Here is a 21,712-nt window from a genome sequence, read left to right as displayed (position 1 = left end):
CACAGACACCAGGCAGGGATGAATCATCTGTTCCTTCTGAAGCAGCTTAATCAACTCCCCTGCAGGTGGATCCTCACAGCAGGTCCAGCTTGAGCCCTCTACATATTAATGATTCCCTGGGACATAAAGCCCAGAGATTTTCCTTGGCACCAGGGTCCAGCACTTGCCCTGCACTCTCCCTGCCAGGTGCTGGGTGCTCTGGCCTAAGAAAGGCTGCAGAATCCCTCGGGACTGAGAGTCATTACATAAACAATACAGCAGGATCACGGGCGGTAATTGTAAAAGTGCCAGAGGTCTTGGCACTGGAGTCTGCCTCAGCAGAGGCCTCTATATGGAGACCCAAACAAAACAGACAAAAGCCCAAACTCTTTTGGTGCTTGATGAATAATAATAAATAGTAAATAATAACCCCAAGAGCCAACCTAGCAAGACAGATGTGAGGCACCAGGGCAGCTCTGAGGAAACACCAGTCCTGTAGTAGTCACCTCCTTCCTCAGGTTCAGTACGGTGAGCTCAGGTCACCAGGTTCTTGCAGGGTTAGGTCCGGGGGGAAGCCTGGATTTCTGTCAGGAATGTGCACACCCGCGCCCACCCAGGCAGACGGGCGGGAACTGCAGCCTTTGTACGTCCCTGGACTGGGATGTTCACCTGCTAAGTGAGCACACACCAACCCAAGCCCAGCGCCTCCTTGTTGCAGATCTCTCTTTAAGAGCTAAAGGCAAAAAAGAAGCAGATGGAGCTGAGCAAGGGAATCCAGGTAGGTGTGAGTCCGGAGAAGCCTCTCCCCAGCATCATCATTACAGTCTGGACTCAAGAGTCCCCCACCTGTTCTGTGCAAGCTGAGCTCCCGGCAGGACACCAGGATAGCTGCTTGGCAGGGACAGGGGCTGAAACAAAGGGCCTAATTTAAGTATTTTTATAACTCTGTGCTTGTGACAGTGGGTTTAGCAGTTGCCAGCCATCTGGAATAAAGAATTACAGCCACCTCCCCTAATCCTATATTGCCTAAACCCTAAAGCTGGTTATGGTGCAAGGATGAGGCAGCAGGTTGGGAGGAGATAGTGACGGGGAGGTGGGGGTGGAGAAGGGGCTGCAGGAAAATTGTCAAACTTATTTCTTTTTCCTGCAAGGTGCTGGGTGGCCCCAGATATGTCAGAAGTATTTTTGCTAAGAATCAAGAGAAGATAGAATGAACAAAAACAGGGGAGAGGGGAGACAAGGAGTCCTCCATGACCACACAGTCGCATGCACCACACACACACACACGCACACAGAGGCTTACTGGTCTGCGCAGGGCTGTCAGGTAAATTAGATCTGAAAGCTGACAATTTCTGACCATATTTCCTTGATTATTTCAAACAAATGCACACCAGCCGCTGTAAGGAGATTAAAGTGACATAAACGTCCCGAGTGGGAGGAGGGAGGGCAGAGAATTCAGGTCACCCCCATCCGTCCCCCATTTGACAGCCGCTATATCGCTATCCAATCCAATAAAAAAATCCCCCCCTTTTGCTTTAATTAATTTTACAGCTAGCTTGCTTAATTACTTTCAATCAAAATCCTCCTGCCATCGCAAAATTAGAGATGGTTGAGCTCCATTAGCCTAAATTCTTCATTTCCATATAGAAAGAGGCTCCCTGGGCAAAGCCAACAGGGCTCCCTCCTATTCTGGCTGCCATCGGACAGATGCCTGTCCCTCTGTCTGTCTTCAGCTCCTTGGGAGAAGGAAGGCGGGAAGGATGCAGTCTTGCTCCCACCTTCCCCTTACACAGAGCACCTCCTTGAGAGCCCTGCTCACAGGAGGCCTCTCTCTCACAGCAAAGACCACAAGAGGTGAGGACAGCCTGCCCTCCTGGCCCTTGTGTGGCCGTGCTGGAACGAGCTTTTCCATGGCTGCACGAGGGAGCTGGATGGCCCAGCGCTTCTGCTGTGCTCCCAGCACTGGGGACAGGGTCTGGAAGGGATCCTACAGCTGGTTTGAGCACTGCCACTGTCACCCCACATATGTGCAGGCATCAGTGACTCTGTGGACACATGGAAAGCACTTTGAGGGGACACAGGGGCAGATCATCTTACACCCAGCTGCTGTGGGTTTGGTACCTTCCTTCTGAGTATCTGGCACCGTGGGCCACAGACCTGTGACATTCCTGCAGCTGCCACAGCCATCAGTAGCACCTCTCTCCTGAGAACAAATCCTGAACTGTCCCATTTTGGGGACAATGGAACCTCCTCTGAAGCACAGGGAGTGGCAGCAATAAGCCACATGGCGCTGTAGAGGAGACAAGAGGAGACTGTGTGGAGAGGATGGATGCAGGAGGAAACCCTGGAGGGAGCAGAGGAGAACCAGCTTCCTCTCAAAAGGAACTGGAATTATCCAGACCATTCCATGCTTTCCTCACGCTTTCTCCCATCTCCTATGGTTCTCTCCTTTTCCACATACCCAAACTACCTGCAGAGCAATGGTTCTACTGGAATTTTACCTACACTCGGTTCGTCTGTGCAGGTACTGAGTCCTGGGGAGCAGCCAGTGGAGCCCAACCTGCTCCCTCCTCCCGGCACCTGCCCTGGCCACATGTACCTGTGCCCTGGAGCTGCAGGGAGGTCACACCAGCACCCCAGTCTCTGCACTCTCCCACCCTTCAGGAAGCTCACGGGGATTCACAGGCACCAGAAGCTCAACTCCCTCCAAGCTCCAGGGAAGACAGGTCAAACCCTTCCTCTTTAAAACAAAATGAAGAAGAGACAAACACAGACCTATTTTGTTTATAAGCTTAAAACTGAATCCAATGGCGCATCTACCTGGGGATTTTAGATTAAATGGTTTAAGAAACTCAAATAGGCTTTTTAATCCGGTCAAATAAAAAGAGCCCCAAAGAAGCAAAGAATTCACCCTGCTGAGCCTCACACCTATGCAGACAGCCAGGCTTGAATGGCTTTCTTGCTCTCTGCCACTCCTCCCCATCCTGGCATGGGACAGAATGTATTTGCCAAAATCTGGAAGCTTAGGGTACACCCTGTTCAGCACTTGTAAAGACATCACTTTCCCATGGACAATCCATTTCTATCACACTGTGTAACACCTTTCTTCAGCCTTTCTGTGTCATTCTATGCTTATGCTGTTCAGCTGGGGCCTTCCCCCAACACCTGGCAATGCGAGTGCAGTGCCAGCCCTGGTTACATCATCAGTGCCAGCAATAAGCAATCCAAGAGACGACACCAAAACCTCTAATCCCCACTGAACACACACATATAGGCACTGTTTGTCATATGAACTACATTCCTGAATGCTTCACAAGAGAAGACAAGGAGCCATGTGCCCCCGAGATGCAGTGGGGACCAGCAGGGTCTGCCACGGGACACAGCAGCTGGACATCCAGCCCAGGTCTGATGGATGGAGACCAACCCTACACAGACTTGGGGAGTGTGATGAACATCTGGAGCTGAATCCTGACAGAAACCAGGATGCAAAGGGGCTCTATTCTCTGCTGGATAACCACCTCTCCAGAACTTCCAGCCTCTGGTATCACATCTCACCAACTTTCCAACAGACACGGTCCCCTCTCCCCCACTGCTGCTGTTTCACTCCGGAAGCGCTCAGAACCAGCCTTCCCCTGAACATGCTCTGCAATAAAATTCCCGACTTGTGTCTCGCCTGCTCCAATGCTCAGAGCAGCCAGGACAATAGAACAGAGAGGCCCTAAATCCACCAGACTCACCCTAAATAGCAATGGCCCATAATTTTGCCTGACATTCAGGAGCTTGTTATTCTTTCCCCTCGTCGCCTGGCTGGAGCTGTTCAGACCCATCAGTGTTATTCTATGCATTAAATGGGAAAAAAACCAACTCAACAACAACCCGGAGAGTTTCCAAGCCTGCCCAATGAGGGCTGAAGGGGCAGTGTCCAGAGCTGAGCTGGCAGTGGGAGAACAGGAGCAGCCAATACCTCAAACCCAGACCCATCCACTCTGCAGGGGAACAGCATGAGTGGGTCCTGCAGAGACCCCCAGCAGGAACAAACACCCTTTTCTCGGCTTCCATCCCTACCAAGGAAACTGTAATCTCTCCCAACCCTTCCCATCCCCTACCTGGTGCCTGGGAAGGCTGCTGCCCACCCCTCCCCACCACCTGGCCGTGGGGAGCTTTAACCACAACAGTTTGGGGTTTGGGTTTTGGGGTTTTTTTTCCGGGCTGCCTCCAGCTGATTAAGGACCTGCAACAGGATGTAGGGATTACAGCAAAACCTGGCTGCAGATCAGCTGGGGCACGGAGCCAGAGCAGAGAGCGAGGGTTGCCCCCAGCCTGGCTGCCAAAGCGGCGCTCGTCCTGCTGGGAGGCTCTGCTGGAACAGGGCCCCTGCCCTCGCTGGCTCTGCAGCCCACACTGACAAACGTGCCCACAGGAAGGGCCGGGCCTGCGAGGACACGGGATCTGCGGCCTGCAGGGCTCTCTGCAGAGAGGAAAATCCCCACAGCCTTGCTCCTTGTGCCCTCACCTCAGGCCAAGCAGCAGCGCCAAGGGCCGGGACACCCCACCTCCTGATCCGAGCGGCCAGGGCTGGAGATGCCTCACGATTCCCTGGCATCTCTGCCAGAGTCTGCACCATGTTGAGCTTCTAGGGGGTATCCTGGAATAACACACTGCAAAATACTCTGTGCTGAGGTTTTAATCCAGGAAGAAGTGATCAGGGAAAGCAATAATCTCAGTTGGCACACAGAGCACAGCAGGATCTTGCTTCTCGGGAAGCATCAAGAGCAGAATTAGCTTCAAGGAAACTCTGGGGCTTTTTTTTTCTTCTGCTAACACTGATCCCTGCCTGGACCAGCAGCAGCAGCAGCAGCTCCCAGCATCTTTCTAAAGTGCCTGTCACTGCAATATCCAACTGCTGATATCCCCCAGGGGACATGCCCCCAAGCTTGGGTTTTCCACGTCCCTCTTAGATTGGAGCAAGAGGGACAGCAGCAGTGGGAGCAGCCCTCCTGCTCTGACCTGAAGCTGTTAGCCTCGAGTCCTGTTTTAATCAGGTCTGGCAGAGCTGCTGCCTCGCTTCCCAGGGAGGGATAATTTGCCAGTGCCTTCTCAGAGAGCTCTGTGGAAACGCTTTGCAGAGCCGGAGTGTGCCTCTTCTTTGTGGCCAAACCCTCTGAGCTTCATGCTGGCACACCTCCCTCTCCTAGTGACCCCCAGGCTCTGTCTGTATAAAGGAAATCATGAAGATGTCAGGACTTGGTCCTCTTTTCCAAGTGCTGCCTGGCAAGACCTGGCAGTAAGAGGGGGAAGCTGCGTGAAGCAGCAGGAGGAGGTGGAAATCTGTCTGGCAGCAGCAGCACAGAGACTTCTTAGTGCTGCCCACCAGACTCATTGTAGCAGAGAAACTCTGGAGTCAGCTCCTGCTGAGCTGGGGCTGCGGGGGAAAGCAGGAGTTGATATTGCAGGCAGAGACCACAGGGATACCACTGAAAGCTGCTAAATATGACCAGGTTAGCACTTTAGTCTTTAATGGCAGGTCACCATTAATAAACCCAGGGCTCCAGGGTGCAGTAGAGAGCCTCCCTCCCCCCTCCCCAAAATACTCATTTCATTAACTTCTCTGCTGCGCGGCGCTCAGCACCTGCCAGAGGCTGGGCAGCCAGGAGGGCTAGCAAGGGTTAAGGACATCTTATGGCAGAGCTAACTGCTCTTCAGAGAGGATGGAGAAAGACAAATCTGCACAGCGTCCCTGTCCTGCCCAGTGCTCCCCTCTGTGTGTCATTCCCCAGTTGATGCTGGAGACCAGCCCACAGCTCTTGGTCCCACACGGCCAGGGAAGCCTGGGAGGGATCTGGGCGGGGAAAGCCCATGGCCATGGGGCTGAGTGCTGCTAAAGGACAGCCAGAAACAGGGCCCCGAACCCCAGCTCCAGCACCAAGTCCCTCTGGCCTTCAGGAAGCCACTTCCCATCACCATGCCTTGCTCTCCCCATCTCTGGGAAGATGACAACAGCACTGAAGATGACAACAGCACTGACAACAGCAGGGACGGGCACAGGGAAATTACTTCAGATCCAGGCAGGAAGAAACACTAGTTGAATAGAGACTGGGAAAACAGTAAAGGCCAAATACTGCTTTTGGGGAGCCAGGACTGATCCACAGGATTGCCCCAGTATACAAAAGAGTGAACTTGGCCATTGTCAAAGGTAAGCAGCAGAGAGGGGCCGGGGGAGCCAGCACAGGGTGGGACACGTGTCTCCTCACGTGCCCCCCATTCTCTGCAGCCCCAGAGATGCTCCCGCAGAGGCCTCTGGACCCAGAGCAGCAGCACAGAGGACAGAGGACAAGGTGAGTGGCAAGCGGGAGGAGGGAGCTTTGCTCCACCTGCTTCCACCGTGACACTGGCCATTTCCCAGAGGGATGGTGGGATGGAAGGAGGAACAAATATATGCTCCAGCTGCCAAAAATCCCATCCTATCGAGTCTCTATCGATCTGCCCTACTTGGCAACTGAAGCTGCAGCCACCGTCTGTGGTGCTTGATCAATAAGACATGGGCAGACAAGGAGGGTGAGGCCCTTTTATGGGAAGGCGGTTCTTTATGGGGAAGTATTTTGATTTTTAGAATGAGTGCAGAGTCAAGGAAGAGGAAATACTGGGACTGAAACTGCAGTTTAGTTTGAACTCATTTCAAATACCTGCTAAGCCACTTACACTGGGGACCTGGGAACCTCCTGCCATAGGAGCTGCCCCAGCCTCTGTCCTCTCTGTCCACCCAGGGGAGCCTCTCGCCCACCCTGGTGCTCTCAGTGCAGAGGTGCCAGCTGTAGAGATGGGCCAGCACATTCCTAATGCACAGCTCACACCCTGTGCCTGGTAATTCTCCAGGAGCTCCCTACAGATCTTCCCCAGGGACCTGGGGAGAGGCTGAGATTCTGCAGCCGCGTGAGAAGGAAGAGCTGTGCTGCTCAAAGAGCCTCTGGAGGTGCCTCGAGTGCCCGGGCTCCGACGGGCCTGCCCACACCATTTCCACCCTGCCTGCTGGGAAGCATCATGCCCTGCCTCAGCCTCTGCATCAAAGGGGTCACAGCCTGGTAAGACACAGTGAGCCAGGCAGGTCATGGACCAGGGAGCCGCTGGCCCTTTTATCCTTCTGTGCCTCGGGACCCCTTTCTTATGTCCAGGTCACGTAGCTGGGCCATATCTGCTGAGCTCTGGAGACCAGGTGACCTGCTGGAGGACAGCCCTGTGCTTGACTGCTCTGGTCACTCTGGCATTCTGCTGGTTTTGCGCCCATAGCACCACCAGGAGAAGGCAGAAGAGGAGGAAATGTTTTTTGTAATAGAGAGGGCTGGGCAGGGCCACCTCCAGTGGCAGAAGTGCCCCATTTCCAAAGCCAAGAACAAGTGGCAGCTCGTCAGCTCCAATTAGAGCTGGCTGCAAGGGGGACTGTGCATTGGGTGTCACCTCCAAATGCCCTTTGGATAGATGGGGGGGCGGGAAGAGAATCTGCAGTTGTTCCAACGTTTCTTGCTCAGCAGAACAACTGTTGCAGTCCTTTTAGTACAAACCCAGCAACTGTTCCCAAAAGCTCAGCCTCCTCAGCTCCTGTCCTTAAAAAAACCCCACCAACCAATCTCCAAAATGACGGCTTCTGAGTCAGGGCAAAAATGTTATTAACAAAAACATCACTCAGGGGTGGGCCACCTGCTCCCTGACAAGCAACTGGCCTGGCTGCCCATGGTTAGAGTATTACATCAGACCCCAAAAAGAGAAAGGAAAGGGAGGGAGAAGGGGAGAGAGTGGAAAAGAACAGACAGAGGGGGGATGACAGCAGAAGGGAGTAACAAAGACAAAGAAGAGCAGGAGAGGGGAAGCACAGAAAGAAAAGAGCAAGTGCGAGCGTATGTGAGAGACAGAGCAGGAGAGAGCGGGAGCGTGGGGGGAGCAGGGAAGTGTGCGGGAAGTGGCAGTGTGTGTGCAATAAAGTGTGGGAGTGCATCTGTGTGAGAGACTGCGAGCGTGTGCAGATGGCACAGACCGCAGCTAGCAGGAGGAAGACAAGAGTAAGGAAGGGTGAGTGATGCCATGAAAAGCAAAAGATCTTGGAAAAGTGTAACAAGAAAATAGGGAGGAAGAGAGAAACAAAAGCTAAAGTGAAGGACATTGAACAAATGAGTCTGGTGAAGCAAGAGAGCAAAGATAAGAGCAGGGAGGGAGGGATGGGAAATGGAGATGGGGGCACTTGGGATGGGACAGAGCCAGGGTGAGGATCAGCAAGAGAGAGGAAAGGGAGAAGAGGACAGAAGAGAATAGAGGAATAAAAGAAACAAACAGGGGTGAGGGAGAGAAAGATGTCTATTAAAAACCTCAGTGCATAACACAAAATGTCAGGGTTTATAGCTTCATTCTTGGCATTGCTGGTACTGAGAACCCCACACAGAAATGTCACTGCTTGTCATGTTTAATCACCTGCTATTTGTTAACACCTTCACTGCAAGGAGTCTGCCCCTCACCCCTTGCAGGCTCTCCTTTTGGAGAATAAACTGTGAAAACGTGCCTCTGCCTTGCAGTTCTCACAGGACAGTTTCAGCTGCAGCCCAGGCCAGGCAGGGCCAGCACTTGGGGCATGGTTGGTTGACTTCCAGATGGGGCTTTTGGCACAGGGCAGGGCTTCTGCAGGGGCAGGTTAACACATCAGGGAGCAGAATAGGACAGAGGATGCTCCGGGGAGTGTGGGAGGATGCTGGGACCAGAGGGAGCAGGTGAGTGAGGTGGGTTTGGAGGTAAAGTGACTTCAGGGAAGAGTAAGAGACAGGAGTGAGAGGGAAAGGCTCAGCTCATAAAACCAAGGTGCACAGGGGCACAGGGCAGCAGGGTACAGGGCCCTTCTCCTGTTGGAAAAACCCCTATGCTCCCATCCCACACACATACAAATAAAATCCCTGAAATCCATGCAAGTCTAGAATTCTCCAATCTGATTGCTTGAGCAGCAACTGTCACATAAAAGCAAACATCCAAAGCTATTAAACGTACAGTTAGAGTTCCTTGCTCTGCGCTGGTGACTTTGCTCCAGTTCCTCCCAAAGCTGTGGACTGATGGTTTTCCCCTGTGTCAGGCACTTGTGCCCATGCTTTCTGCGCTTCCCACCCAGCCACACATTGTCTGTCTGACATCACACTGCACTGCTACAGAAAATATTTTGAGGTCATCACTCGACAAGACTTTTCCCTACTGGAAAAAAGTTTGATTTCTTTCCTTTCCAACTGGAAAAAAAATCAAAAAATGCTCCCCTCCATACAGCAGAGCTCTCCCATACCAGCAGTGAAGACGAAAATTTTACTCTATAATTTTCAGGCTTATGGAAAGAAATCGACCCTCCCACCCAAATGAACCAAAATTTAAAGATGTGTATCTGAGGACCATTGGTGCAGATATTCAGGCGTAACCAAAGAATGGTGATCAGCCCTGTTTCAACACAAATGAGGGCTCTGCTTCAGCACAGTCCTTGCCCCACACTCTGAACTGCTAATGGCAGTGTGCAGTGGTTTGGAAGTGCTGATGCCACTGAAGTCAGACTTCCCTCCTTGAAAATGAAGAGAATTTGGGGAGTCAAAGAAATGACAGCAGAAAGAGCGGTAAGGGGAGCCTAAGTGCATTTACACCTTTTTCATGCATTCAGACAACAAAAAAGGTAAGAGAAGCCATTGGCTCCCTGAAGAGCACAAGGCTTTCTGCTGCAGCCCCCCTGACTGCTGGGTGCCAGGTCCTTGTGTGCCCAGACCCCTCCATGGAAATGGCACCAGAGCCAAGGACTGCAGCACCCAGGGGCTTCCTGGAGCTGCTGTCATCCAGGTAAAACGACATGCTAGACTGCAGAAACTTGGAGCTCAATCTCTCTCCAATCCCTACAACACAATTTTAAAATCCACTTTAGATCCGTCAGGACTAGATGTGGGACTGAAATAAAACCATCGAGTCCAAACCAGGCAGCTCTGGAAAGCCAAGCTCCAGAGCATGCTTGGACCCCACACCTTGGTCTCTGGTAGTGACAGCAGGGTGTTTCCACTCAAAGTTTCTTCCTTGCAACAGTGTTTTGTTGGTCTTTTCTGATTGACATCCTCATTAGTTGTCTAAAGCAAGTGTCTCCATCTCAATCTCACATTCTCGAGGAGCTCCAAGGATGGCTGGGGAGCCTCTTGCACCGCTGCTACTGTCAGGTCCTGCACTGAGGACAGAGAGGTTGCTCCATCCAGATCCTTCTCCAGACACCCACAGCTCCCCAGAAATTCCACAAATAAATTCAAGCCCAGTTTCTGTGCCCACAGACAACTGGACTGACACATGAGCCCAGCCAGCAACCACTGCCTTCTGCACAGGGAGGGCTCAGCCCAAAACAGAGCAGAGTGGGTTCTGCCCCTGCCCCAAAGGGCTGGCACAAGCTCCAGGAGCCACCCCAAGTCCTATTCTGGGAACGGGAACAGAACACACAAGGGCCTCCCACTGGCCTTTCGCCAAGGATAAAATTCACCCTTCTGAACACAGGCCAAGATGATCTAAAGTGACTACTGACTTTTGTTGCCCAACTTGAGTCACCTTAAATGGGCCTATTTTCAAAGTGTCAGTGCTGAGCACAACTTAGAATCTGGCTCTTTAAGATGCCTAATGCGACAGGTCCAGTCACTGCTGTAACAAGAAAGGCCATTATTCCTCTCTTGTGTGACTTCTTCCAGTCTGGCCAGGCCTTTTATCTTTTTTTCCTCTCCCCTCCCTTCTCCTTGTTCTTTTCTTTTTCAGCTTTTTATGAATTTCTGTCAGCTTTCCTCCCTCTCCCCTCCTCAAGGTCACGCAGCTCATTTCCACGTTGAACATTTACTCAGCAAGCCAGGTCCTTTCACAGGCTCTCACCACAAATATGCTTTCTGATAAAGTCTGCAGAAAAGAAACTGTAAAACCCAAAACAATGTCAGAAATAAATAAAAAAAAAATCCCACCAGGGCAAAACGGGGCTGTGACAGGGCAGACTCTTTCAACAGAGAGAGCTAGCAGGTAAAGCAGTGGTACTGCAGTTCTGTGACTGTTTTCTTGCTCTCCTTTATACTTTGCTTTTCTGAATATTTCTCTTTTGCTGTCAGTGCTGTGCCACCTATATGAGTGGGACTGTTATTTTTAACCTCTTTTCATCCACAGCAAAACTCACCCTTATCCACAGGTCAGAATCCTCTCAGCCCATGGGCACCTGCTCCTTCATGGCAGCGACCTACCACCTCAAACCCAACATCTCATCACGTAAGCTCCAGTGCTGTTTGGCCTCCATGGCCACTGAGAAATTATAGGGAAAAGTAACTTTGCTGGTTTTTGCCAGTCAGGTCATGGTTTTACACCCAAGAGTTCATCTGGCCCAAAATTTCCCAAAGGAAGAGAGGCCACGATCTCGTTGCTGGCCAAATCAGTTTTGGGACAACAAGCACATGGTAACAAAAGGCTCCCACCTTCCAAGAGCCCTGAGGGGCTCCCTGAGGACCACTGCCTGGTGGGAAGTGACCTGAAAACAGTTGCTGCTTTAGGTTTCTTTATTTTGCCACTTTCTTTTCAGGAGCCCACAACTAAAAGCCAGAAATCTGGGGATTCCTCCTAGCAGGAGAGACCCAATTCCCAGCGGTGCTGCCCACAGCTCTCCCCTGACTTCTGCCCATGGCCTAAAAGGCATCCCCCACTGTCCCAGGTGAGAGCTCCCCCCCACTCCCCAGCCCACAGTCACTGCTGGCAGTGCCTGCTGGGGACCTGGCTCTCCTGTTTCCATGGCATCTGACCTTCTCCTGCAGGCTGCAGAAATATGGCCTTCCATAAACAGGTATTTCCACCTAGGAAGCCTCAAACCAGAGTCACAGTACTCTAGGTTGTGCTGGCTCAGGTAGCTGGCTGTGAATACCTCGGTGTGGCCTGTGGGACTGTCAGTCCTACTTTAGGAACTGCACCACAGCCCACGCCAGCAAGAGCAGGTACCTCAGCAAGGGCCACGTTCCTGTTACAGGAACAAGTATTTGGGTCCACCAGCATCACCAAAACTAAACAGAAACAGAAAGTTACAACTTTTCAGACAGTCAGAGCCCTGAAAGAAAAAACAGAAAAAGTACACTCTTGTTTCGAGTGGTTTTGTAAATTTGCAGCTCTGCCTTACGGCACAGCAACGGGCAGAGCAGCACACTGGTGGCAGTGACATTGTCCTGAGAGTCAGCACACTCCAGCAGAGCAGGGCAGGATGCTGTGGGATGCTGCAGGAGAGGCTGGGCACTGAGCTGGTGTCACCACGCCGTGCACAGGCTCCTGTGACCCTTCTGTCTCCCTGGCACGGCCCGTCTCGTCTCACTGAGTGCTGCTCGCCCTCCTCCCTCCCAGCGCGCACATGGCTTTAATGTTTTTATTACCTGTTTGACTCGCTGCCTTATTGCTTCTCCTCTTAATGGGGCTGTAACCGTGGAAACGAGGAATAAACGGCCACCAGAAAATGAGATGATTAAACAGGTCACCCTGGCAAAACAAACTCTGTGTTCACACAGCCCAGGCTGCGTGTGCAGTTTCTGTCCAGGGAAATGCAGGTGGGAGAGGGTGGAAGGGCCGGAGCAGGCTCCTGTAATGAGCACACCAGTGAGAGGCGCCTCCTCAGAGAAGTGTGGTCTCTGCCCACGAGGAATGGTGCTGTGAGCTTCCCAGCAAAGACATGCGGAAAATGGAAAGGTTTGCTGAGGAAGATGGAAGACAGCGAGGACAAGACACATTCGTGTAACTGGGGAAAAAATAGCAACTAAGAAGAGTATAAATAGGCTGGACCGAAAACAAAACGTAAGTCTGAGACAAGCTGGTGTCCTCTGCTGTCCCTGTCTCTGGCATTACCCATGACTGCCTCATGGCAGCTCCCAAGGGAGCACAGAGGCTCTCCAGGTCCCTGGGGCACAGCTCCACTACCCTCCTGCCCCTGCGGAGCCGCCCAGCCGCTCTGGTGCTGCCCTGGCAGAGGCACGGCGCTATCCAGTCAAGCACGGCCAGGACCACAAGGAATGGAGGATCTCCTGCAGCACAAACCTGGCTGTCCCAGAGCCAGCTGTGCTCAGAGGTCCTTTTCTGAAGCTGTGGCTGGAGGAGAGGGACAGGACCACGAGAGGCAGGAGGAAATGAGCACGGCTGGGTTGGTGGCCAGGCCTGAGCAGGTCCCTGCACCGCAGCTCCTCATGCCAGGGAGCGATGGCTGCTCCACACCAGCAGCACAGGGACGACGGGAGGGGGTCCACGTGTCTCCATGCCCCACTAACATCTGAAGGAGACCTCTCAGTCAAGCTGAGAGGTTCAGACCACATGAGTTTCAGACCAGAATGTTATTTGTCGAAAACAAAAATAAAACCCCAAAATATACACGCTGCAATCAAAAAAGCACAATCACAAACCAACATTTAAAGTAGTGAGGATCCTGCCAGAATCCCCATCCTGTCCCAACCTGTCCAAACCCAGACTCACTGGGTGCTGGCAGTCTGGGAAGAGCAGACTTACTCCACCAAGAGCAACAAATTCAGCAGAAGAAATTGGAACGGCAAAGCTTGGCGAGGTAGAGATGTGAGACAACTGCTTGGAGCAAACAGGCGAGTGGTTGTGCTTTCTTTCAAAAAAAACCAGCAGGTGGTTTATGAAAAGGGCCCTATTCTTTAGAGTAATTTGAGCCATATTTCATTGTTTGATAGAAAAATCCTAATATTCATGACCTCCTTTAACTGGAAGAAGTTTGCTCATCTGAATATCAGCCCACAGAAAAATGGGAAAATGAAAAATAGAGTAAGACAATGGAAGAGGGGGGGAGGAAAAGGAAAGCAAGACAGAATCAAAGACAGAATGGAAGTCCAGGAGAGTGACAAAGAGTGACAGGTCTGTGGGAATATGGAAAGGAAGGAGGACATAAAGGAAAGCTATTTAGTAAGAAAAGTTAAATAGTGCAGCATAAAAAAGGCTGAGAAAATCAGAGTGAGTGACAGAAAACGCAGCAAGAGCGAGCAAAGGAGCTTTCCCCTAAAGTTTCCAACTGCATGGATCAACTTTGTAGAACTGGGATTCTTGTCCTACTGAGTTTCAGTTAAAAATATTCATATGCAATCAAGAAGAAAAATCAGACCCCCTTTCCCCAGCCTCTGCTCCCTCACCCTCTTCCAATGCAGTCCTCCTCTGCTAACATCTGCTGCCTGCCTTCGGGACATGCAGATGGTAATTACTCCAGGAGCAGCTTCCTCTCCTTCCCCTGCTTGCAGAGGGCCACTTGGAAGAGAGCTTGGAGCCATGGAAAGATACCACACACACCTTCTCAACACATGGCCAGGAGAAGGGCATGTGGGAGCCAGGGCACGCCCAGAGAGCTTGATAGCACAGGGGCGGGTGGTGGGTGGGTGAAAAGATGAAGATATTTGTCTACGGCACACACCAATAAAACATCCACCTGGTCCAAAGATGGAGAGCCTGGGGAGAAGCTGGCTTGAGATGTGGAACTGCTCGTGCTCCTCCACACAGGGGAAGGGGTGCTGGAGGAGAGGTGTGCTGGGGAAGCACAGGCAGCAGGAAGAGGAGGAGGAGTAGGAGGAAGGCTGCCCTGGGCGAGGCAGCTCAGGGAGTGGATTCATACAGGCATGGAGCTGGCAAACACCAGGCAGAGAGGTGGAGCTGCTTTAATGAGAAGATGCTTCTATGACTCAGGCCTCAAAGGGATTGGTACTTTATTATTTTATTTTTCCATAATAAATTATGCCCTGGGATGCCAGGTCCTGCCGGGTTTTTCTGGAAATACCAGACAAAAGCTGGTGTTGCTACCTGGCTTTTGACAGTTTCCCATGTATGGAAGCTGAAGGCTCCTAATTCTTCCTCTGCTCTGCCCTGGCCCATCCAGTTTTGGGAGCAGGGCTGACACCACTGCACCATTCCAAGAGAGCAGCCCAGCTGGAGCTCTTCACCTCCCAGCCCAGGTCCTGGGGAGGTGCCCATGACAAGGGGCAGGGGGTGCAGGAGCTCCCAGGCAGCTCCAGGAGCGGGCTCAGCTCTCCCCCAGCCCAGGCACCCCACCCCAGCTGCAGGGAGGAGCACTCCTGCCCGACCCCACACCCTCCATGGACTGCAGCCAGCCCTCAGCACTTATCTCCATCCCTGAGCGCCCAGCCCTGGCTCTGGGCTGCACAAGGCACCATGATTATGCCCACTTTATAGATTAGGAGTTATTCATCCTACACCAAATCCTCAGACTCTGCCATGTCTCACAGACCCGTTCTGGAGCTCTTTGTTTGTTTTAGGCTGAACTCGGCCCTAGTTCAGCTCAGAAACTCGTGTTACAAAAAGCCCCTGTACGGCTGGCTGTCTGAGGCTGTGGACCAAGCTGACACCAAGGCCACCATTCTCCCCAGCAGCAGGACAGGGGGGCTCCACTGCAGACTGGGGGGAGCACAGAGACACCCAACACACAGGGCAGACACCGCCCTCGTCTTCTCTCGCTGCCAAGAAGGATTCATTCATGGCCACGATGATGATGTAAGTGCACAGAACCAGAGTGTTCATCACGGCAGTGCCTTGAGAGAGCAGCCCGGGGAACACGAAGTTCAGCGCAGCACCAACACGTGAGTGTCCGGGAGCGTGGAGGTGGGTGAGTGTCTGGGGCAGACCTGCACGTTCAGGACAGAGTGACAGGGATGTAGGTGTTGGGTGTGGGGAACACCTCCAGAAATGCTCCACCAGAGCTTGGTGTTTTTACTGATTTCACAAGAGAGGCTCTGCTAAAATGTCACCTCTCCGAAGCAAAACATGAGCATGTTGGTGAATCATCTCTTCACACCCCAAAACCAGGAATGGGTGGCAAAGCTCTCTAGTGAGGCACCAAATCCTCAGGGGATTGTCATAAAATGCACCCAGTGACCTTAGTCTTCCCATCCTTTTCCCTTGTATCTCCTGTTCTCCACCCTCTGCTTTCTCTTGCCAACCTGCATGGGTTGTTCAGCTTTTATTCCAAGCATGAAACTGCCTTAGGACTGGAAGCTTTAAGCAGTTTCCCAGCCTCCAGAAATTTTCTGGTTTTGTTTCTCCACAGCAGAGCAAACAATTGCTTTGGTACCTAGCCACCACACCTAACTCCTGAATGCAATCAGAACTTGGAATTCTTTGGGAAACTTCTACAGGAACATATTTTACGTGAGTGAAACGCATGTTTTTTGTTCGCTGTAACTATTTCTTCCTGAAGGGACTTGACAAACTTTTATTTTCTGGAATCACCACGTGAAGAAAGATGGAAAGTCCCTTGAGGAAGAGATGAAGACTGGTGCCAGGTTAACACACTGGAAAGAGGTGTTGACAGCTGGAGTCAGCCTCTGAGATCTCTATGGATGGGCAACAAGGGGCTCCACAGCGTGGGTGAGGGAAAAGCATCACCATCCCACTCCAAAACACACTCTGCTCTGCAGATAAAGCCTGTGCTTACATGGAACAGCAGTCTAGACCCTCACCTGGGATCAGCACTCCTGCCTGTTCCAACCAGCAGCTCCTGCCAGGGAGCAGAAGCCCACCCACAAGAGCTGCACAAAGGAGATGAAGCCCCAGGGTACCAATCCCAGCTGTAGCCCTGCCCTGTGGCCATCTGTCAGCCCAAAGATGGGCCCTGTCCGGAGAAGCTTTGCATGCGTAGCCCCTGGGCTTTGCCCATCCAGGGACTGCCCTGTTGCCCTGCCACATCCACCCTCCAGCAGCACCACGGTGACTGGAGGTGGTCAGCCCAGCCCTTCACCCACCTGTGCCCCTCCAGCACCTGAGCACTGTGCACCTTCTACATCCTCAAGCCAGTCCCAGCTGCTGTTCCAGCCTGTGGATCACTGGTCAAGCAGGAATGGGGATTAGAAACCAGCAAGTGTTTCTTTTGTTACCAATTTCTTCCTCCTTCTCCCCTGTGAGCCCTTGGAGACAAAACAGGGAGCAACAAGGTCCTGGTCCAAGGGGCTCTCCATCCTCGAAATGGATTTTACCTGTCTCTGAAAGCTGCCTCCATCTCTCACCCCCCATAGCTTTCTCCCCAGGGAAATCAGCCTAAAAGGGGCTAATGGAACAATGTCCCTCTCTCTCCCCCCTCTCATTTTCTCTCTTTTTTTTATTAGCATTTGTGGAATTTATTCCCAAACTCTCCTAATCTTTCGTACACAACCATTTGATTTGCATAACCCAGCCCCCTCTCATAAAAACTGGCTGCTAGTTTAATTAAAAAATGTAAATTTGCTGTCATCTCGGGGCCTAGTGAATTAGGACGACATCGGCATTTTTTATTGCTGAAGACGTCCAAATTGATCCAGTCCGCACTGAACCGGAGGGGAGGAGACGGTGCCGCGTGGGACTTTTGGCTGGAGCTTCTGCCCCTCCCCTGCTCCCAGCCAAGCCTCCTCTGCCCCCTCTTTGCTTTGCAAAGTGCAGCTGAGGACGAGGACGTTGGTTCTCCCAAACCTCAGCTGGATCGGCTAGCACGGCCTCTGCAATGTCAGCACTTCTGGGAGCTGAGCCCTGGGTGGCACCTGAGCTCTCCGAACCTTGGGAACGGCTGCATCTTCAAACCCTGAGAGGGAGGGAGGGAAGGAGCCCAGGTGGAGGTGGGACATGCAGCACAGGCAATAGTTATCTTCACCTACTACAGGACTTTTCATTACTTTCCAGACACTTTCAACCAACTTTTCAGAGGGCACCTAAACTGTAGGCTGCACAGCAGCCCAGGGGTACGATTTGATGTCAGAGGGAGAGTCAAAGTGGCCACAAAGGCTCTCGCTGGGAGGACAGCCAAGTGCAAAAAGTGGGACAGAAATGGCTGTGTAGGCAAAGCCCTGAGATCCAATCACAGGAAAGAGGACTCCGGGTAGAAGCATAAACAATTTAGCAAAACAGAAAGAGAAACTGATGATATGGAAATGACACATCAAATATGTGATCCCCTCCAGTCGAGGTATCTGTACCATTCGAGCCAGTTTCAGTACAGGTTGCCTCTCGCTCCTGGGACTCTGTGTCTCATGAATGGTGTAGCAGCTGCACACATCAGAGTGGACCCCACTCTGTCAGTGGCAGACCTGGTTTAGAAGGACTCCTGAGATACAGCAGACAAAGTACAGGCGAGGAAACAGGAGTTCATCTCAGAGATCAACTTTCTGGCCTTTTTGTGAGTTATCTATCTATAGTGCCAAAGCATCCTATGGACTTCAAGCAGCTCTGAAGCATGTTCTCCAAGTAATAGCTGGGTGCTGCTTGTTCCATTTTGGGAAGGTTAATCCCTGCCCTGCTAAACCCTTCTCCCAAGGAACAATCTTCACTTGGTAGGCTTAAGCCCTTGAATGCTTTCCACCCAACAAGTATCTCATAGAACTACTGGAAAGGGACATGAACACCCAAACCAACTGCCTGGGAACCTTTTGCAGAGCATGAGCTCATGAATGACACCAACCTTGACTGAGCCAATGTCTCCCAAAAAATCTGGTAAGAAAACCCCAAACAAGTTGCCACCAGCCCAAAGAAGGTGTTTGTATCCACGGGGTGTTTCAAACAACAGCAGTGATTTGACAAAGACACCAAATGACCCTTTGAGTGGGAAATTGGCTACTCCTCCGCCCATTTACCATAGGTGTTTTGGTCCTCGTTCTGAGGTCAGTTCCTGTAATCTCATAACTAGGATAACTAGGCTGGGGAACAGTGTCCCAAAGGAAGTGACAAGTACCCAGCCAGTCAAGGTATTTAAAACCAGACTCGCAGAAAGTCACATGGAGGGAACATCTTGCCACATTCCTGTGCAGATGGACTCAGTCCACAAATTCTTTTCAGCCCTTAACCATTATTAACACTTCTGGTCCTAGAAGGTCCATGCATGGACTGACCGAGCTGAGAAAGCCTTCAGCAAGAGCAGACTGTCAGACCCCACATACTGAGTCCCTCTGGGAAAGAAACCCCTCTGGACTCGCCTCTGCCAGCTGGCAGCTGGTACGAGCAGCCCCCGGGCACTGCCTCTGGAGAGCCACTGCCTGAGGGCTTGGAGAGAATTCAAGAGGCAGCGACTGAGGGAGATAAGCTGGCCCAAGTAGATAAGGGTTAGAGGTGGTGATTATGGGGCAGGTCTTTGCCCCAAGATCATGACAAGACGGGTTCACCCACACACAGATCATAATGCTGACTTAAAGAGATCTCCCCGATGCTCATTTCCATGGCTTACTGCAGCCCCGGGTTCCCACAGCGGAGAGCAAAGCCCACGTGCTCCCCGGGCGCAGCCGTGGCAAGGCTGAGCACCCTCAGAGGCTCCCGGCTCTGGGGAGGGGACGGCGCCGGCGGGGCAGCCCCGGCCGGGGGAGCCCCCGGGGCCGCGCTCCGCCGGCAGAGGGCGCTGCAGCGCCGGGGCCGCCCCGGCTCGTGGCGATGGAGCGCGGGGTAAATCGCTGCTCATTGCGCCGCGAAGCACCGGCCCTCCTGCAGTTTCACCACATCCTGAACTCCTGAGCTGCCCACGCAGCATCCCAGCTTCTTGATCTAGAAGGGAGGCAGCCGCACGCCCACGGCTGGACCCGAGCAGAGCTGGCATGTCTCGCTCATAGGTGGAAGTGGCTCCTGAGCCACTCGGTTCCTGATATCAATGGTAGAAATAAGTAAATAAATGGAATAAACGATGGCAAAATTATCCTCTCACTCACAATATCAGAGTACATAGTTCAGGCCCAGTCAATCATCAACCAGTTTATTACCATCTTACTCCTTATTAAAAAAAAAAAACAGCACACACTCTCTGGCAGTAATTACCTGGACCATGGCGCATTGCCAGCACAGGCCTGTTTGGCTCATTGCTGCCATTTGGTTTTTAAATGGCAAAGAATGGTTTACACCATTTTGGAAGAGCAGGTGTAATTGTGTTAGCCAGTACGGCGCCACGGTGGTGGGACCTGGTCCCAAAGACACAGGTAACATCACTTAAGGGATAGATTCCTACCAAACTCTGAATTTGCACATTTTGTCAAATCTAAATGAGACTCTGATCCAGATGGTCCAAGGATTGGAAAACCCACCAACACTTTGAGCCCTGAAGCTCCTGGCGGCAATCACATTCCAGCCTGATGGAGACCTGTCCATCATCACACCCAGCAGGGCCACCAGCCAATTCCAGCCCAGCCCAGCACCAGGCCAGAACCTACTCCCCATCCTGATACCTGATCAAAAACCAGTGGACAAGCCACAAAAAGCTACAATCAAAAACACACCCAACCCCAGTACTAGGGCCTGTAATCTAAAACCAAAACATTGCCCCAGCCTGGCCACCTTTCCTCCTCCCTGCATGATGTGAAGGGGTGGGGGAGGTCTCATACACCTCACATGGAAGGACAAAAACAAACCCATCCCAGATATGCCCAGGCTGAATAAAACCAAAAAACAACTCATTAAATGTAATAAGCAGCCTCTTCATCTGACACTGCCTTGTCCCAAATAAATTAAATTCCTTTTCATTTAGGCAGTACAGGAACCTGACAAGCAACCTTTACCACCGACACGCCAGAGCTCAGGAGGGGGGAAAATATGAAAGAGAAAACAACCCACACAACTTACAACAAATACAAAGGCAGAATCATTTCAAAACCCCCATAAACTTCCCCTCCGCATCCTCTCACGGCCAGCCCGCTCCTCGCCCCGCTGCCCCGGCCCGCGGGGGCCGCGCTGCCGGGAAGGACCGACGGAGGGACCAGAGCCCCCGGCTCACCTCGGCGGGGCCGGGAGAGCGGGGCCGAAGCGGCGGCGGGCGCGGGAGCAACTTCCGTAAAACAAGTGAAAGAAGCAAAGTGAAAGAGGCGGCAAGCCCCCCGCCGCACCGCAGCGCGCCGCACCTGGCGCGGCCCCCGCGCCCCGCTCCGCCCGGCCCGCAGCCCTGCACCGCGCACCCGCCAACAAAAGTTTCGGTGCGGCGGCGGCCCCGCGTCCGGAGAGACTGCGCTGCCCGCAGCGCCGGCCCCGCGGCTCGGAGCGGCACAGCCGCCGAGGGGCGGCCGCGGCGGACAGCGCTCCGCTCCGCACCGCCCGGCGCGGGGGCACCGGCACCGGCGGCCGCACCGACCGGGGGCTCCGCCGAGAGGCGGGCGGGGGCTGGGGGCAGGAAAAGGACAATTGTGCTGTACTTACCATAGTCGGAGAGACGAAAGCCGAATTCACTTAAATAATCAACTTTCATAATACTTAATTAATACCTAATTGCAGCTGATTGCTCCCGAATAACAAGTTGTTTAAAGCACTGATGTCATTGCCGTGCCGGTCCTCCCCGAGTCACTTTGGCAGCGGGGCCGGGGGCGGGCGCGCCGCGCGGGGGCGGTGACTGGCGGCCGGCGGAGCCGCCCCTCGCCGGGCCCGCCGCCGGGGCAGGTGCGGGGCCGGGACGGCTCGGATCGGGTCGGGTCGGGTCGGGTCGGGCCGGGCCGGGGGTCAGCGGCTGCGGGGTTACCTCGGGCGGAGCCGGAGCGCGGCCCTCGCGCAGCCCGCGGCGGTCCCGGCACGGCGGGCAAGCAGCGCGGGGCTGCCCCGCACGCAGGGCCGCCCGCCGGGACCCGCCTGGCCGCGGTGCCCCGCAGCCATCGCTGCCGGCCGCCGCCGCCACCCGCCCCGCGGCGCTGGCTCCTCCGGGAGCCCCGGGGCGGCGGGGACGGAGCCGCCGGCGCGCAGCAGACCGCAAACCACGAGGGGATGGAGGGGG

The 21,712-nt window shown here is 53.1% G+C and overlaps 1 protein-coding gene across 4 annotated transcripts in view; it reads right to left on the bottom strand.

Moving 5' to 3' along the window:
• Positions 1 to 21,712, bottom strand: part of CASZ1 (castor zinc finger 1) — a 192,510-nt gene that overhangs the window by 63,186 nt on the left and 107,612 nt on the right. Inside the window, exon 1 of one of the 4 annotated variants that reach the window (XM_030963978.1) lies at positions 21,148 to 21,229. The exons of 2 other annotated variants lie outside the window; for them this stretch is intronic. In XM_030963978.1, the coding sequence (XP_030819838.1) occupies positions 21,148 to 21,196 (49 nt within the window). In that variant the 5' untranslated portion in view covers positions 21,197 to 21,229. Of the gene's footprint in view, positions 1 to 21,147; positions 21,230 to 21,712 lie in introns of those variants that run through there. One more of the 4 variants, XM_030963979.1, reaches the window with a different exon arrangement.

This window comes from Camarhynchus parvulus, chromosome 21, assembly GCF_901933205.1.
Source record: "Camarhynchus parvulus chromosome 21, STF_HiC, whole genome shotgun sequence".
NCBI lineage: Eukaryota > Metazoa > Chordata > Aves > Passeriformes > Thraupidae > Camarhynchus > Camarhynchus parvulus.
Note: the sequence above shows the minus strand (reverse complement) of the source record. Positions and strands in the feature narration are given on the sequence as shown.